Source organism: Eutrigla gurnardus (assembly GCF_963514095.1).
Source record: "Eutrigla gurnardus genome assembly, chromosome: 19".
In the NCBI taxonomy this organism is placed as follows: Eukaryota; Metazoa; Chordata; class Actinopteri; order Perciformes; family Triglidae; genus Eutrigla; species Eutrigla gurnardus.
The window spans coordinates 14,996,909-15,016,335 of NC_139930.1; the positions used below are offsets into that span (position 1 = coordinate 14,996,909).

The window sequence follows — 19,427 nt, forward strand, 5'->3', positions numbered from 1 at the left end:
GATAGACAGGACTATAGCATATTTATTGATTGACCAGCTGTATGTCTGACTGAGATCTGACCCTAACCAATGTGAACCCTCTAGGAGATCACCCAGACCCGGCTCACCGGAGTCAGACGATCACCACGACGAGCCCCCTCTTTTAGAGCCTTTCCTCCACGAGCTCCCCCACAAAGAGGACGATCAGGGGCGTCCCCTGGAGGATGATCTCTTACCCCACATGCTTCTGCCAGCGGATAGCCTGGAGCTACTGGAGAAAGCAGAGAGGAAAATGCTGAAGAAAAAGAGGAGGAACAAGCAGAAGAAACAGCGGCATCGGCATTTTAACGACCTCTGGGTTCGCATCGAGGAGAGGTAAGGGGGAAGGGGGGCCGGGGGGTGAAAGGATGAGTGTACATGGGATCTTGTTTCTGATATACATCTGTCATCAATGACTTGTCTGTCTCTTTTGCTGTGAATAAGAGGTAAGTGGGAAATGTAGAAAGGGTGAGACGAAGGGTCACGGGTGGGGATAAAAGAAAAGAAAAGAGTATAATGGTGGAAAAGCTCAGAGAAGAAAGAGAGATAGGATGTGAGAGGAGAGAGGGGAAATTGGAAATGTGTAATTCAGCCTTTCCACCTGTTTATAGAATAGAACTGACACTTCCTGGTGCGATGCCGCAGGCTCAAACAGCCACCGTATCGTATCACGTATCACCATACTGTCCATGCAATCTGCACACAGATCACCACGTATACACACACTCCCCGCAGAGGAGAGTCCAGACTAGTTCCTAGCTGGTATAAGTGTCTTGGTTAAAAGAAAAAAAGCAGCCTGGGAATTCCTACTAAGTATCCGGTTTTTGTTCTCACAATAGCTGCACGCAGGGATCTAACCGGACAATAAAAAACCAGCTCACCTTTCAGACAAAAGGGGCAGACCTCTGCACAAGGTGTGGTCTAATTTCAGTTTGTTTCAAGGGTAACATTTGATGTTGTCTGGAATATGATGCATGAAGCAAAAACCAATAATTTGACCTGACAATATGTTGCCTACACCCACTTATCCCGCGCGGAGGCTCAGCATGCGTTGGTGAGAAGCGTGTTTGGATTGTGGGGAGGAAATCTGGAGCAGCTGACGGAAACCACTCAAACACAAGGAAAGGCTCTGGGCCCTCGGTGCTGTGAGCAGACAGATATAACCACCATACCAACCCGGGTCACACATTTTATATGCATATTTTACACCTTTGAGTTGGAACAACTTCACTTACATTATCGTCTCAATGCCCCGTGAGGGGATTTTTATTGACAGCATCATCAGCCCAATGCTATGTTCGTACTACGGTCGACAAAAGCTACAAATTTGCCAAGTGAGGCCAGCTGCATCGTCGCCGCTGAAGTGTTATCCAAGCGCTCCTTGATTTAATTACGTAGTTAAATTCTGGAAACTGGCTAACGGCAAGAATAGGGTTTTCTTCCATTTTTTAGACCTGACGGAACATGAATCTGTGGGCAGAGAGAAGGGGGAACGGACATGAAACAAAAACATGTTATTGTTTGATGCTTCATTTCATCGGAAATTGCTTGTAGCCTGTTGCTTCGCGGCTCATAGTGACAACAGAGCATAAATGGGCAAAATCAAATTAGAGTATAATTTCAGGAAAGGCATAATTGAGTATTATAGTATAATTTGTTTTCCTATTACCTGACTCCTGAATGAACATGCAACCTTTCCAGACTCTTAATTTGTGTGGTTCATAGAGACGTTTTTTTTATGGCTAGTATAAAATTAAACATGTGGAGACTGTTTACACTGGGACATGAAGTCCTGTCGTGGCCACAGGCTACACATATCATTTCCGTAACATGAAATCCGAGGTTCTGATTTCTAAGATTTCTGTCCACAGTCACGTAACTTTCCCCGACTCTTCCTTTGTTAAAACATGTTCAGATTATCTTTACATTCATTTTTCCTTTGGGTGCTACAGTTTTCATCCACAGCCCAAACTAGAGCCCGACCGATAAAGGATTTTAAAGGCCGATACCGATACAAATGTTTGTTGATTTAAAAATCTGATATTCCGATATATCAGCCGATTTGTTTTTGTTTCAGAAACGCGTAACAAAACATTAACAGATTAGTTATTTGTAGTTATTTATGAGTCTTCACTAAAATAATATGATAATGCAGTTTAAAAAAAACACGTTTATTTTATTGTCACAACGGAACATCAAAATATATTAAAGTTCTGATAAATAAAATGTATAAAAATACAAACTTAAGATATAAAACTTAAAGTTCTTTGAACAAAAACAACAACAACCAAACACAAAGTTACCAGTATAAAAAGACTTTGTAAGCTTCATAAATATAACTTCGAACAAGACTGGAGACAAATTCTGTTAAGTTCTATAAGGGTGTTTCGTCCATTTTTATTTTATTTTTAAAATATTAATTTATCGGCCATTATAAATGCCGAAACCGATAGTTTGGAAAATGCCTAATATCGGCCGATAATATCGGCCCGCCGATATATCGGTCGGGCTCTAGCCCAAACACTTGCAGGTCATGTGAGTGGGAGAATGTAAACCATGCACTGGTGTGAGCAGACTCCTTTTTGTTTCTCAGTGATTTTTAAATTGTGATAATCAATAATTGTGGCTAACCTGCAGGTTTGCAAAATTCCATCCTGCAGGGCTCTGCTCTTAGGCATCTAGGGGATTTGTACCATGAATTTCTGGATTTTGTTCATGTACAATATACAATATTCCAAATGTGCGATGGAAATGAATGTCCAACCTTTCTCCGTGGGAACAGAGGGGCGTTTTGTGAACGTTTATGTACATTATGTCTGCAGAAATGTTTTCTCTTTCTGAGAGAGCCTGTGTTTTGAGCGGAGAGGAAACAGACTGTTTGTGTACACATGTTGGTGTACACGGTGCACGCCTTTGTATATTTGAATGTCTGAAACGATGGGCGAGGGAGAGAGGGAGGGAGGGAGTCGAAAAACCAGAGGCAACTGTAGCCTCAATACCCTGTTGTGTGATGCATGGCCACGGAGCGATGTGTCACACCTGGTTTCCTTACGTCTCTCCTCGCCCTCAAACCTAAATAAACCTGCTCACTTCTTTAAAAAAAAAGAGAAATGTTTCCTCTCGCCTTTTAAACAGCTGCTTTAATGATTTACAGGCACTTTAAAAGACATAAATCTGGCTAAAAAACGACCAGTGTTCTGCCTGTTTAGTCTGAAATAATCGTCCATGTTTCAAATCAGTTTAACATTTTAAATTATTATATTTAATCATTTGAAAATGTATTCAATAGATGAACCAACTCCAATTATTGCAAAAGCGAATATTATCATCTTCAAGTATCTGTGAGTAAAGGAAATCAGTCGAGGTTAAGTGTGAGAGCAAATATTTGAAGATTTGTGATCTCTGCTTTTCCAAAAGTCGTACTAAAAAGAAGCTAATCTGCTGCAAAGCTTCTGTTTGATTGGGGAGATGTCTGTTAGCTGTCGCTGGGATCTATATGCTGTTGCCTATTTGTCTGGTTGCTCTCTCATCTATTACTCACTCCATCTTATTTACGCTGGCGCTTAACTCCTAACTTTTCCAGCCAGGGAGATTGCAGTCGGCCATCCAAGCTGAAACTCATTCGTCCCTCCAAGCGTAGTCTCGTTTGTCTGCCGACAGTCAGAATGAGGACTGATCATAGAAATTCAGGGCTGGGACATAATTGAATTCCTTTTCTGAACTGGCGACAGACACGTTTTTCTGGCCAAACTGCTGTTGCAGCCCCGCTGGTATGAGGAGGTCCCGACTTCAGGAACTTGTGTATTTGTTTTGCCTGGCCTCGTCCCAGCCCCGAACCACACAAGCACTGCAGTCTCTGCATCAAACAGGAGATCAGAAATGATTTAATTGCCAGACTTGTTTAGAAAAGGACAGATACAGAGAGACAGACAGGATGTATAATATTGGGAGATATAAAGAGAGCAGAAGCATGCAGGCTGATTGGCTGTTGGTTTCTTGCCATGAGCTGATCAATCAGTTGCACGCCTAGGAGTTTTTGTATTTGTGAAATCTGTGCTGATTGGACAACGGTTTAGCGGTGGATTCCTCCGTTCCCCTTTGTAGCCATCACCATCATTAATATTTCCATTGTTTGTTTTTTTTCCTGCAGTCTGCATATTTTCTCTGGCAATTGTGGATGATATGGGGATGTAGAGAGAGTGCTGTTCTTCTGCAGATTATTATGATTTTCCCTTCAGTCCCAAAGAACAGTATATTGGCTTGGTAGTTCACAGAACGCTGCCGGTTTAAAATATATATATGGAAATTAGTCTGGAAAGTCTTACCCAGATTGTTGTAACTCCCAAATATGAGGAGTTTTTTGAGCAACACGGTCTCTCTCCCGACTCCAGAATGAATGTGAATCCAGACGCTGAGCGGCACTGAGCAAGCGTTTGACGAGTTGGGAGTGAGAAGCAGTGTTTTTTTTTTGTTGAGCAAAGAAAAATAATTACACACGGCTTGTTGAAACATCTTGTAAGAAATCTGGACACCGCTCTTTGAATTGTTTCATTAGTAGGGCCTGCAGACTTGGTTTCAAGCTTGACATAATAATAAGAAAAATCCATAAATGGATAAGCAATGCACACATTTCAAGCTAGGGCAAAAAAACATCCTTAAATTTTAGTAAAAAACAATGCTAATGTGCTTCACGAGGACTGTGAGTATAATTTGATCACACCCGATTCATGTTGCCAGGCAACATGAGCAAACAACCCCACAACGGTTGATTTATGTTGCTAAATTCTGATTGGAGTGGCAGTAGTTGGCATTGACCAACCATAGAGGATTTAACTGTAACTGTAGAACCCCATCATCCGTAGTAAGAATCGAATGTAGAAAATCTGTATTAAAAGATGAATAAAGATAATTGGTCTGTTCTCCTCTCCCCGCAGCCCGATGCTCCAGTCTCCACCTCCCCCGCTGGTCCGCATCATCAACGGTTACATCACAATGCAGCCGCCCGACAGAGTCCACAGCCACTACCATCACATGTCTTCAGCATGGACCACCTCCTCATCCTCCACATCTTTACTCGTCCTCCTCTGCACATTGCTGACAGTGATCCCGCAGGCATGGACTGCATTCCTCTAATAGAGCCTTAGTTGGGACTCGATGAAAACAGCCAGCCTCCATGAGGATGAATTCTCACATGTGGTGGATTTTCGACCTAGAAGAGGCTGAAAAAGAGTGCGGTGACGCTAAAAGACAAAAAAACAGAACAAAAAGGAAGGAGAAAGGATGTGAAATCAGCTCTAGCTGTCAGCTAACAGTACACCCCATGGATGTTAATTTAGATCAAGTTTGTGTTGAATGTTAAATCGTGTCATTCTCGGAGCATAAGGGTTTCATAAAGTATCAAGTGTTTTTCACACACACAGCAGGAGTGAGAACAGAACGCAGCAGCATGGGAAAAGAAAAGCTCACAAACAGGAAGTGATGTTGGACATCTCGCTGACACAACATGCGTGTTCCAATAGTCAAAACATTCAAGTTCTCACCGAAGCAAGTGTTTGATGAATGAACGCAAGAACGTTGCCAAACATATTGCTGAATATCAAATACTTTCAATAAGTACAACTGGAACCATGTGTCCTCTGTGTGTGTGTGTGTGTGTGTGTGTGTGTGTGTGTGTGTGTGTGTGTGTGTGTGTGTGTGTGTGTGTGTGTGTGTGTGTGTGTGTGTGTGTGTGTGTGTGTGTGTGTGTGTTGAAAAACAAAGTCTATCAGCTCTTAAACCCCCCTTGCCTTACAAACCTTACAAACAGAGATGTTTTTCTCCAGACTTTTATTTATTCTTCAATTTTAGAAGAATGTGTTGCATAAAAGCCTATAATAGGGGGTGGGGGGGCAATTGTACATATTGTTTCTAAATATTATAGATGTATTTTAGAATTATGACAAAAATGAAAATTATCAAAACCTTTTGTTGTTGTTGTTTATATAAATATATAAATAGATATGCAGTATATTTTTTGAAAAGAAAATCAGGAACTAACCACCATAGCCCGTGTCAAGTGTCTCATTGAAATTACTTTTTTTTTTTTGTGGAAGGGACATATAATCGTATTGTACTTTATGTATCAGTGTTATCACTTCCTTTGCTCTATGTGTTTCACACAGAGTTCATTTGTTTAATTTATTTAACTTCTATAGTTATGCTGTAGGCCATATGAAACATTTCCATTGTTTTTTTTGTTTGTTTTTTTTGCAGACGATGTCCAAATATATTATTACAAATGTTTTCAGATATGATTTTAAATGCATATAATGGTAATAATATTTCACATGAAGCTGTCTCCACAAGCATATTGCTTTAGGTCTCACTTTTGACATGAGGTGATTGTAATAGTATTATCACGACGACAATAAAATATGTATCTAGATTAAAATCATATTTATCGCTCGTGCTTGGCTACAAAGCAAATCAGTGTGAAGAACCCTTCAGAATGTTTCATTTTTTTTATTCTACCCCGGGACGTCCAAGTATGTTGCCACGATAGAGCAGCTATGATCAATAATCAAATGTCTATGTACAGTGTTTAAAGAGGTTGCCATGACACATGCACAGATTATGAGCCCCTGACTCTGCAGCTCCCCTCTTTTCTTTGAAGTTGATTTTTGGGGGCATGTTTCCCTTTATTTGAGAGAGGGCACTGAGTATGTATGGCATGCAACCACTGGACTACTAGCATCTTCTACTAATTGTTTCGGTTTTCCATCTCACAGGTTTATTGGCTTGGATCAATATCACAGATTTCGTCAATGTAATTTTCAAATGCAGCTGTTTTAAATAAATAAAGCTTTGTAAAAAAGCCACTATACACTCCCTTCCATTGACAGTGCATGGAACGAGGGGCGCAACTACCCAGAGCCAACAATGTTGGCCAATACTCTATGTAACATTAAGGGAAAGCAGAAATGATTTAGAAATGCACAACAGCAGCTCAACATAGAAAATAACTTATTAATTCAATTCAATTTTATTTATAGTGTCATATCACAACAGAAGTTATCCCAGGACACTTAACACATTGAGGATATATACGCATGATTTTCAGAGTCAATACAATCTGTCAATACGTCTGAACATGTTTACATTATAGAAGATTAAATACTTAAGCATGTAATATGTCTTGAGGCACTTTAAGACAAATTACTAATTGTAGTCTCAAGTCCGGAGTCTCAGTGGTCTCACAACACCATTACGCTGATTGTGTGTTCTGGCTGTCCTGAACACATGCTGCCCCGCTGCCCTGACCCCGGGGTCCACGGCGTGTTTATGTGACGTTAATGTGCTGTGATAAGGCCGCTATTAGAAGCTGTTTGATGTGCTCATGTGGTCCGCCACAAACAAGGCGGCTGCTCTGCCAGCGCACGTCCATTCTGCAGGAAACAAACAGGAAACGAGAGCCAACAGACTCTTCAGATGTACAGGAAATGAGAGTTAATTGATTTGTTGTATCAACAGGAAGAGAACGCTAATTGACTTGTTAGTTTGTGCTTTGATTTAGGAATGACAGTGCTAGAGGTCATAGAGGTCTGTGTGTTACCGATGGGGCTGAGTAATGTTAACACTGAAGATTTATGGGTGTAAATAACGTGAGTATGAGAGGTGAGTATTTCAATCCATGTTTTTCTATCTGCTTGTTTGATTTCTTGCATATGACGTTGAAAATCCTAGATGTGTGTGGTGTTTAATAATGTCCTTTTTTTTTTTTTTTTTTTACTGAACTAAGAGGGAAGAAGTTTCACGGCTGCATGCAGAGCCAAGGCTAATCCTTTGGTGAAAGGAACTCTGGGAAATGAAGTAAAATCAGCTTATCTGTAACTATCATTGTATGATTGAGTGCCAAAAAAAAAATGTGCACAGTGGAACCAGATTTCCGAACTAGTGACGGCCTATAAAAGCCGCCACACAAACTGCACAAAAACCCGCTCTGTGTAACACGAAGCGCTCGCAACAGCAGACCATGTAAGTCACTCAGTCATTCTGTGAAAGAATAAACAAACAAAAGGTGCAGGTCACTCCCCTAATTGCCTCCCGTTGAGTGCTTTCACTGACAGATGTTACAGCTCAGAAACGCTGCACAAAGAATGATGGGAATTCCAATGCGTCAAAATCGAGTACCACAGGAGCCGAATCCAGACAAGAAGAACGGCTTCAAGACATGAAACGAGATCAAGATCAACAAGATCAGGACACACTTTGAATCCAATTTGATAACACTTTTTCGGTATTCTTTTACCTTCCCAAATCCCAACCGTGTTCCATCAGTCATTTCGATATAAAGCCTTTATGTTGATAACAGGTGAGCATTTCCAGGAGGCCTGATTTCAACCAGAATCAGTTGGATCACTTTTGCATCACATGGAAGTGAACATTTTGACATGTTATCTAGACATGTGAATCTTTGTTAGGACATTCAAATCTGTTCCATAACATAACAGAACATCCGGATCTGTTATTACACTAGCGTGTGGGATTTTTTGTTGTTGCTGTTATTATCCAGCCATTCATCACATTTGTATGCAATAAATATGCTCTTGACAGACATCTACTTCTCAAAACAAAATCAAATAAGAAAACGGGTCTTATGAAAACACGCCACACTGGACTGGAGGTGGGGTTGCCAGATTTGGACAAAGTAAACCTGTAGAAATTGAAAGCAGATGTCCAGGCAGACGTCTGTTTCCTGTGGAGCACAAAATCTAGGAAGAAATAAAGACATGGCATTGAAAATCTTCGGTAGTTTACGTCCTGGAAAAATGAGTATCGTCCGCTATTTATTGGCACTTGCTGGTATAACTAAAGACCTCATTAAAAAATAGGTCCCGGGTGGAAAAAAGTCTGAAAATCACACCTTGCGATGCCAAACTGCATTTGATGAGAAGCAGAACTTGTGGAATGTAGAACAGCTGATGACATGAGTAAATAAATATTTCAGAGAATCCTATTCTAGGAGTCTGTTACGTAAAGACTTTGATATCTGATCCGGATGATCAGAACTTCTCATGTTTTTATTGTGAAGACATGGATACTAATTTGACCGATTATTACAAATCCTCGAAACATCCACCCGATTATGCTTCGGTCCGGGCCACGCATCCGGGCATTCCCTCTGTTCGCTTTGAGCCAGGAGGTCAAATCACTTTTCCCATTGTTCAAACAAGCCCAGCATGTTATTGTTTATTTGATGTAGCGCTGGTCGATCCCTCACAGTCTTGCACAAATAAGCCAAATGTGTGTAGAGTAGGTCTCACCGTGGCTATTATTACTTCATCAGTCGAAGAGTCAGAAGAAGCCGTGCTAATAATAAGTGCTCCGTTGAGTTTATTTATGTTGGAAATCTCCTTGGGGTTGTATATAATATGTTATCAGTGCAGGTTAGAGCTTCGACCAATGGGAGCGACAGGATTTCTCTGGATTAGAGCACGCCTTTTCTCGGGTTGTCGATCAAAGTTTTAACACAGGGAGAGAAAAAGTAAAAATGATGTGTGTCTGTCATCTCGTCCCTCCTCCTGCTTTTATTCTTCATTCTCTCCGTAGACAATGGTTGTGTGTCTTTACTGTCTTGTTAGCTTTGGTGGCTAATGATGTTTTTCCTTGTGTGCAGCAATTCATTTTTGATTAATCACTACTAATAATATGTATTTTTTTATCACAGAGAATTCTAAGAAGAGAAAAGCAAAATCTTCACAATTGTTGTTTGCCATGTTTGCTTGATGAATGGCTTCAGCATGAATGGCTTCATCATTTTTTTCGAGGATTTTTTTCCCTTCTCAAATCAACTTTTGATAAACTACATTTTCATGTGCTTTGGCCAATATAAATGCATTCTACATCTTATTTATTTAGCATGTAGTAAAAGAAAGATCCAAGTAGGTGTAGTATAAGTTTCCTCAATTATGACACTTTTAAGTACTTCAAAATGTATATTTCCTGTACAAAGAATGTGTTTTCTGCTGCATATTCCCTCACAGGGACACTCAGCCTTGAGTTTTAGACACCGTTACCTGTGAATGTAAATGCTGCATCTGCTAGGTTTGCAAAAGGCTTGGTGGACTGAACGCAGTATTCATAATACTCTAAACTTAAGGAACCTATTAGTCTCAGTGAATTCAAAGCAGTTGTACGGACAATGGAAGACGCATCTATTGGAAATATTCAGGGCTTGGATTATGTTGATTGCAGAGGTCTGTGCATCTGTTTCTCCTCAATATGCTCTGTACTTTTCCATGAGATAATCTATTCCAAATTATTATTAGTTATAACCATATTCAGGAGGTACTTACAACAACCCATTTGAAGGACTGGGAATTGGTTTTACAATAAAAATCTAGAGGGCCCATTTACGTACCAGTTTTGAAGAAAAGGTGGATAAATAATTGTTTGGACAGTTTTAAAAATGTTGCAAACATTGATATCATTCAAAAAGCAACTTGACATAGAAACGAAACACTGCCACCTGCTTGCACTCAGTTATGCTGTCCAATAAAGCCTTTTATTGGACATAGAATGAATGGAATGGAGAACTCCAATGTGATTAACTGTCAATAGCCAGTGTGTCTCTATATGGGAGTTTTTGTGACAAGTAAAGACTTTTCACAGCAGACATTTTGACATGGCACAATATGAATAGCACAGGTGTAAATAATGAAATAAATAATGGTTGAATTCCCTTTAGGGTCCTCAGTTTCAGGGTCCTATGACTTATTGGGGCACCTGAATGGAAAAGCTATTGTTAATGTTATTAGAAACACCTATGCTTTTCCTATAATGACCAGTCAAAAATATCAGCTGTTAAAAAGTTCCATGGACCCTCAGTTGCACAAAAATAGAATATTTATGAATTATTGTCAAGTTTTCCACTCAGAAGACACTGGAAAAAGTGTACTTAAGGCAAAAGCCAAGCCTGCATTATGATAAACTAAGGAATTTGATTTTAATTTATTTTCTAATACATATTATATTGCATGAACATCTGCTGTGTTCCTCTTATAATATTAAAATAATAATAATTGTTATTGCGACTAATCATGACTCATTTTCCCCTTGGCTTCTCCTCCAGCTACGTAGACTACACTTCAAATCTCCTTCTCTGTTCGGTAGGAGTAAAAACATTGTTTATGCCTGTCAAAGCCTCTCAGGGTCGGTCTACCTGTGATTGTCAGCTTTTAAACAAATGAACCATTTGTGAGCCGGTGCTACACCACAGGGTGTCACTCAGTTACAGGCCGGGTCAATGGATCCCATTCACAAGGAACTATTTTTTTGGGCTGTGTTATTGATAGAAGGAAGCCCACACTGGGAGCTTGAACTTGGAGCAGTAACATGGACACACACACACACACACACACACACACACACGTAATAATGTAACGTACACATGGCCTGAATTCTCACACAGACAAACTGGACCCATACAGGTTCGGAGTGGGTTTGGTTGATATCCATTTCACCCTCAATATACTCTAACTCAAACTTCAAGTTAACCCCCTCAGAGGTTCTCCGATTCAGCTCCAGGAATGTGTGCTCAGGGTCAACACAGTCACTGGGAGGTAGAGAGCCGGGGCTAAAAGGTCAGGACGACTAGAGGGGTTACCCTCTTTCCTCTCACCCGATTCCTGTTTCTCTCCGAATCGTACACTTTTAGGATGCAGTGATTTGTAAAGTAGATTGTATTGCTTTGGCTCTTCACCTATGTAACCTTTTGTCACGAGTGCGGAAATAGTTGGTGCAGGCAAGAAAGACTATGTGGGAATAACACAGTCTCCATCTTCCACATGGAAAGTTGAATTAGAAGAAATATAACATGGGCTAGTGTGACAGTATTTTATTCTGGCTAATGTTTGTGAATTTAATCCAGATATTGTTGACTGATTGAATCAGTTTACCGTATTTATGTCTCTTCTACCTGCATTTATGCAGCGCTTTTCTTGTCATTTCGAACTCTCAAGGTGCTTTACACTACATTCAGTCTACATTCACATTCACTGATGGCAGAGAAGCTGCCTGCCCATCAGGAACCTAATCTATTCTAATCAATTTGGGGTTCAACATCTTTCCCAAGGACACTTACAGACTGGAGGAGTGATTGAAACCTCATCTTCTGATTGGAGGATGACTCGCTCTACCTCAGCAAAAGTATACTTTTCTGCTGGTCTGAGATAATAAAAAAAAGATACAGAATTTAAAAGGCCTAAGTACCGATGAGAAAATACAGAAGAAAATAGATACATAGTACACATCTGTAGTCAGTATAGTGATGAATATGTATGTTTATTTCCAGTTATATAATATACTTGCAAATCATGCAATTATTATGCAGTATCAAATACATCTGAAGGGACTAACACTTCAGGGAAGTTTTATCTCAATCACTCTGCATTAGAACTGTGTGCAATGCTGCCCTCTGCCTGTAAACGGAAGTATTGCGGTTCAGTTGATGGACAACGCTCCATCAGGCCTTTCAGCAGATAAAGCTGCTGCTGCCTCCACACCCTGAGTTGGTTAACAACTGATAGCCTCGTGATTCAGCCCATCAGGCAGGTGTCATCTCTGAACTTGTGTTGTATTTGGTCGAACAGGTTTTGACAGTTGTGAAGCTGCTGCTGGCTGATCCTGGACCACAGCCAAAGGAAGGGAGAATGCATTTATTAGGCTTAAAGCTGATTCCGAGTCTGATTCTGATTATATATATTTTTTTTGACATACTGTGCTATTCATTTTTTAATTACTTTTTCTTGACATGCTACACATTTTTTGTCATGGTATATTATCACACTTTTTCATGACTTTTTTTGACATGCTATACAATCACCTTTTTTGAGTTCTTCGAGTCTCTCCGACTGTCGGCACACACACACACACACACACACACACACACACACACACACACACACACACACACACACACACACACACACACACACACACACACACGCCCATTTGCCCTTCCTATCCCCAACCCTGCTGCTGTCCCTTGCACTGATTCTGCAGTTTTAAATGACGATCTATTAAAATGCCATTATAAGAAATAAGGAGTGATGTTGTCCCTGGCAGGAGTATATTGGAGAGTAAATGTATACCTCCACCTCATTAACTGTATATTATATTTACAGCCGTCCAGCACGAAGCATGGACAGGGATTGAGTCCTCGCTCATCTTTAGTGTATCAGCTGATAATACCAACTTTTCATTTATTTATACCTGTAATTTTAATGGGAGTTACTCTACCACTAGTGACCTTTATTGATTCCTGAAGGGTGGCTGTGTTTTACTCAAACAAGATGATGATGCACAAAGTTTGAAGATATAGTATCACCACACTTCAGAGTAGCTTCTTTCCTCCGGCTGGGAAATTAAAGCTTTTAATTTTAGCTGATGTTTCACTGTCAGAAAAAAAGAGAAACTTTCTCAAAATAATGACTCAAAAGTTTCTCATTATTGATTTTGAGAACGTTTCTCATTATTTTGAGAAAGAGAAAAAAGAGAAACCTTCATGAGGATCTTCCCCAAAATGATGACAACATTTCACCCATAAAGAGAAACTTTCATGAAAAACCTTCACAAAAAAGAGAGAAACTTTCATGAGAAAGTTGTGCAAAAAAAAGAGAGAAACTTTGAAAGAAACTCATGGTGATTATGATTAGAAAGACTTGTAGTTCAAAAGGTCAAAATGTCAATAGTGGTATAGTCTTTTTCAGCTCTTTCCTTTGGACTGAATCTATCCCCTACCGATGGCAGTGCTACCAGCCCCTCTGAAAATGACTAACCATTCTTTCCACCTCTGAAATGTCAGTGTGAAGTCTCTCCAAGTTTCCTGTCTACTCACCTCGGGTTCTTTCCGAGCAACTGGAGATAACAGTATTGAATATAAAGCATGGGACGGGATCCTCACCCTGTCAAGATCAATTTCAAGTCGGTGGCTGTGAAAAAGTGGCGGAAAAATATATCTCAGATGAAACTGAAACATCAGCCTGGTTCAAGAAACATTTATATTGGGGTTTCTATGAAAAGCATCACAGAATACGATTCACTCATAAAGATATTAGAGTTGATAAAAGTTAGCCTGTAAATTAGTGTTCTGCGTTGAGAATTGCACAATTTCTGCGATAAATTAAGATTTTTTTTTAACATGGTCATAACAACGTAAACAAAAATGTTGGCCTGAGCCTCCAAAACCTTTGAGATGAACTTATGATGCACTCAACTGCTTTCTCAGTAGCTCAGTTATTCAAACTTATTGTATCTAAAGATCTCTGCAAAAATGAGTGTCTGGGCTCTCATTGAACCCGGCTGCCATTGGTTTTGTTCCCTCTCTTAATAAGCTGCCTGCACTGCTTCGTTGCATCTAAAGGTGCCATGTTGCACATTCTTTTGACACAAAAAAACATTGATTTTCTGTGGTTTCAAGTTAGTTTGAGAAGGGCAGGAAAAGAACACTAAGTGCAGTTCTTTGTCCCGGCTTACCCGTACCCATCATGTTTTCACGGAAATCCGAGAGTCAGGTTGAGGGAAATTTGCAGCATGGCAATTTAAGAGCCCCAACTGACAGATAGCTGCCAAAACAAACCCAGAGGAGGATTGTAAAGGGAGATATGTGACTCTTCTGATTGGTTTGCATCCTGAGGTGGCTGAAAACTATATTTACTGTGAAGATGGAGCGAAACGCATACACAGAATAGCATACATAAAATAGATATTCTTTCAGGCAAGAAGAGGAATCCATTTGTTGTATAGTAACAACACTTGCAAGGTTAATGTTTTATATGAGCAAACTAATTGTATTCGTGGTACAACAAGGGCATCATTAAAAAAGTGCATAAAATGAGCGACTCATATAATGGTTTTATGTATACTGCCTCATTTTCAATGGAAAAAAATGGATGAAGGATTTGAGCCCTAACAATGTTTGGTGATCATTTTAAGAGGATGGGGAATAAAACGTCTGAGGTTGTTCTGACCTGAAAATCTCATTAATAAAAGCACCTCCATATCAACTATGAATATTCAGCTCATGTTGCAAAGCTTATAGCCCAAAAAGGCAGAAGCAGGGATAATCCAATCAATCAAAAGTGTCATTTTTAATAGCTTAATCGTTCGCTGCGTATCCAGATATAGGCCTATAACCACATGACTGGATTGATCCTTTATTAGAGATCCTTTATGATAACAGGGCAAGGTAGATGAGCGAGCCTTGTGCTGCAACTGCAGGCTCATCTTGTATTCAACCAATGAGGCTCAGATAACGGACACTGACAAGGCAAAGCTGGAGCAGATGAACCTGATCGACTCCTGGAAAGCATCGCTGATCACAGCCGTGACGTCGCTGGAGAGGGAGGAAGAAGCCTGAACAGCAGATATGAAGGGTGCGTTACAGAGCTGATGCACGCTATGTCGGCCCAGATTTGATGATAACTTGGAAGACTATATATAAGCCGACAGTGATCCATGACAGAGGAGAAAAAAAACTTCATACTTGACTCTGAGTTTACAAACTTTGTCTCACATGCTGCCTTTTATATAACTTTGTTTTTATACTATTTATCTATTTTTATACTAGATGTTACATTATATATATATAGTGTTTACCAGTTGAAAATATTTGAACACTAGATGGCAGTTTGACACAGAGAGATAATATTATCAAACCATGTGGAAAACCAGAGTTTTTGTTATATAGCAGCAATCACTGTAATTGCTGTTGTTTGGTGATACTGATTGAAGGCGTTTTTGCCTTCCAGAATCTTTTGATTGTCCCAAGCCTTGGTCCTGAGGTCTCTGTCTCGAATATTAAAATTCAATATGTGTGTGTGTGTGTGTGTGTGTGTGTGTGTGTGCGTGTGTGCGTGTGTGCGTGTGTGCGTGTGTGTGTGTGTGTGTGTGTGTGTGTGTGTGTGTGTGTGTGTGTGTGTGTGTGTGTGTAGGGATTTGGGAAAGAAGACAGATGTCTCTTTTTAAATTTCAAAGGTTGTGATAACGTTTCAGGTTCCCTATGAAAGGAAATGTGTCAGAAGTGCTATTCTACAACCCTCTTCTATTCCTTTGGTGCTTTGCTTCGAAATGATAAAAAAAATTGTTTGAAATTAAAATTTTCCAGGTTCAAGCGCTCTGACTTTGTACGCAAGTTGTCACGATAACGGACTTCTAATCTTTGATAGAATACTAGTATATAAAAAAAATTGATGCCATGGCAAAAAGAAAAAAAACATCCCAAATGGTATTTTCTCTTAAAAAAACAAAAAAAAAACAGAAGTGAAGAACATCTGGAGCAAATCCCAAACTTTTTACTAAAACAAAACGATAATTGGTGTGTTAACTGCATGCAAAATTAGTCAGAGCTCACAAGGCCAAAATGCCTCCAATGACCTCATCTGTCCGTCCTCTGCTTCTCTCCTTGTTTATGCGGAGACTCAGGAGAAAGGATGTTAATGATGGGTGAAATCATCATTCTGAAACGATGGTGCTAATGTTGGTTCAGACTTGCAATGATTAATTCTAGCTTTCTTTTAGAAGAACAATAGCAAGTGACTGTTCTGACCCCCCGGTCACATGGTGCGTGTTGATGCTAGAGAGAATACTGTTCAAGGAACAGGTTGAGGACCAGTTGATCTTCTTCTTTCATCTGTGAATAGCCTCAATACCTTTGATTTTGCAGAATGTATAATAAATGGAGATTATATAATAATAATAATAATAATAATAATAATAATAATAATAATAATAATATGCTGCTCACACAGGAGACCAATCAGCAAGACAGCAACACTTCAGACAAGGGTTATGCAAAAGGCTGGAACGCGGAGCAGGAGTTTATTATACACAGGTGGATCAAATCAGGTGCAGAGCAGTCTAAGGAATCTGATAAATCTCACAGAAATATATGAAATGACCACGGCCTCTTAGCTTAAAAACTTAAGGTGAAGTGAGTGGTGAGTGAGTCAGTAGGAAGTCAATGACGGCATAAAACAGGCAATAAAAGGGGATTTGAGAAAGTGTGAGTCACCACAACCAGAAGAAGTCCTTGAACATTCAGCCATAACCGGTCACCCAAGATATTGTGCAGTTTTCTGTAGCAGAATGGGAGATCCGTCGTGGACAGACTCAAGGATGCACACACAAGCAACCGATAATATCATCCTCCTGGCAGAGATAATAGTGAAGATCCATTCAATTAACACAATGTATTGATTTTTCCCATGAAACCTTTTTTTTGGAATTGGAAAAACTCAGATTCCACTATTAAAAAGGTAGACCAAAACAGAGATTTGTATGTAAGAAACGTTTCCACAGTTGACTGCCATGATGAAATACATCTGAACTTTTTGACCAGTACAGCTCATGCATCGGCCAGTTGACTGATCCAATAACTGGATTTTGAAGCTGTGTTCAAAATGTTTTGGGTGACTACGTTCTGCGGACATACGCAGAGCTGTGATGTCTGATGAAACTGTTGGCAATTGCACTTAGAGTTTAGAGAACCAAACGACACTGTGAACCTGGAGGCCTTGTTCGGGATGCTTTGAGAGGACACAATATGGTTCACATTTGGTACAAACGGGAACAATCCCCAATTTCTTTTTAACCTGCAGACGTAATGAGTTTACACTTTATGGCTGTAATCTAAGGTGGCTGAGAACGTTCAAACGGATGCAAAAGCTGTGATGCAAAAAGCAAAAGCTACAACACAAATAAAAATGATTTATTCATGCTCCACCCTTCCCAGTCACCGTAGTAACCAGCACTGAATGCAAATCATATTCAATATTAATAAAAACCACTGGCACAATTATCCAAACATTCAGGAAAATGGTGAAAAGCTACAGTGTGAGTTCTCTGAGATAAGGTGGAACTTGAAAATTAAAAACACTTTGAGAACGGCCTAATGTGTAATATCCCCTCATTGTAAACTCCGAGAGGTTTGATAATGGAAACTGTAATGGCACATCAGAATGGGTATCCTGGAGGGACGGCGGCACCTGAACAACATAACAAAGAACAGATTTTCCTTCGTCGATCAGCACTCATGTGGATGTATTTCATTAGTGGGGAAATTGCTTACATTTCTAAATATTATGCGTTTTCGCCCCCCTCACAAAAATGGCAGTGCTCAGAGAATTCGCCCTTGTTCAGGTCAATAAGTCCGGATATTAGCTTTTATTTGTGCCGACTCAAAATCAGCACGGAAGTAAATGAAAAGTAAATGGCTTGTTTGAATAAAGAAAATAGCTTTTTTTTTTTTAAAGAGACACCATTATTATGCAGATCATGATCCAGATAATAGACTTTAACCTCCCAAAACAGAGTATGAAACAATATCACCGCTGATGGCTCTCATCTACTCATCGCTGAAGAATCCTTTAAACTGTGAATATTTCTGTTTACTGGTACTTCTATCATTCACTGAATCGCCTTTTCTTTTTAAATTTTCCTTTTTGTTTATATATAAAAATCTCCACCTACCATGCAGTCCTTTCCCCCTTAGCCTACTGATTATATTCACTTCATGCTGCCATATTTAATTTCTGCAACTATTATAATATTCTCTCATAGTCTCGTATTCTTTATCTTTGGTTGCTCATCTTACATTTGTTTTGCTCTCAGCAGTTTTCTGCAGCCACGCTCAGTGTGCACGTCGAGACAATCACATTTTCATTTTTTTTTTTTCATTTTCTCTTCATCTCGCCTTTCTATTCTTTGTACAGAGAAAATGAGACCACCAGAGAAAGGAGAAGAAAGAAAAAAAACCGAAACACAGTGGAGAAGAATTGCATGATATGTGAGCACAAAGCAGATCATTAGGTTGAGAGGACCGTGGGTGAGTGGATGAAGGGGGCAGGAAATGTTTCTGTGTTAAGACCTGTTGGTGGCAGTGTTGATGCTTACAAATCCGTGAGGAGTTGTACGTCGGTAAACCGTACCATACACTCCCAGCTGATAAATGCTCGGGACAACAGTGCAGCCCAAGGCCAAAGGACGGCTTTAAGCAGAATTTGATTTGGGGGTTTGGGACCCTTTTTATTTCATGGTGGTGAATCCACAATTCACAAAATCCATTCCTCACTTTGATATATATAATATATTGTAAGGAATAATATGTTCTGCTGATCAAATAAGAAAGTTTCAAAGATTTTACGTGTATGCACTTTGATCTTAAGCTACCTAACCTGTCACGTTTTCTTAAAACATTCCTAAATTTGCTGATACCTCACAATCTTCATCTCCTCCTGACCTACAGCCAGAAACTCAGATCTGCTAAGCCTGTGGTCAAGATTGTGAGGAGATGCACCATCGGGTCAAAGCTGGAGTTCCAGTCTGCCTTGACTGCACTGATTAGAGCGGTTTTGAAGCTGCAGCTATCTAGA

The 19,427-nt window shown here is 39.8% G+C and overlaps 1 protein-coding gene across 1 annotated transcript in view; it reads left to right on the top strand.

The window, feature by feature from the left end:
- trabd2a (TraB domain containing 2A) overlaps window positions 1-5,744 on the top strand; it is a 48,298-nt gene extending 42,554 nt beyond the window's left edge. Inside the window, exons 6-7 of the mRNA XM_084034576.1 lie at window positions 85-354; window positions 4,953-5,744. Of these exons, the coding sequence (XP_083890702.1) occupies window positions 85-354; window positions 4,953-5,151 (469 nt within the window). The 3' untranslated portion in view covers window positions 5,152-5,744. The remainder of the gene's footprint in view (window positions 1-84; window positions 355-4,952) is intronic.
- Window positions 5,745-19,427: the final 13,683 nt, after the last annotated feature.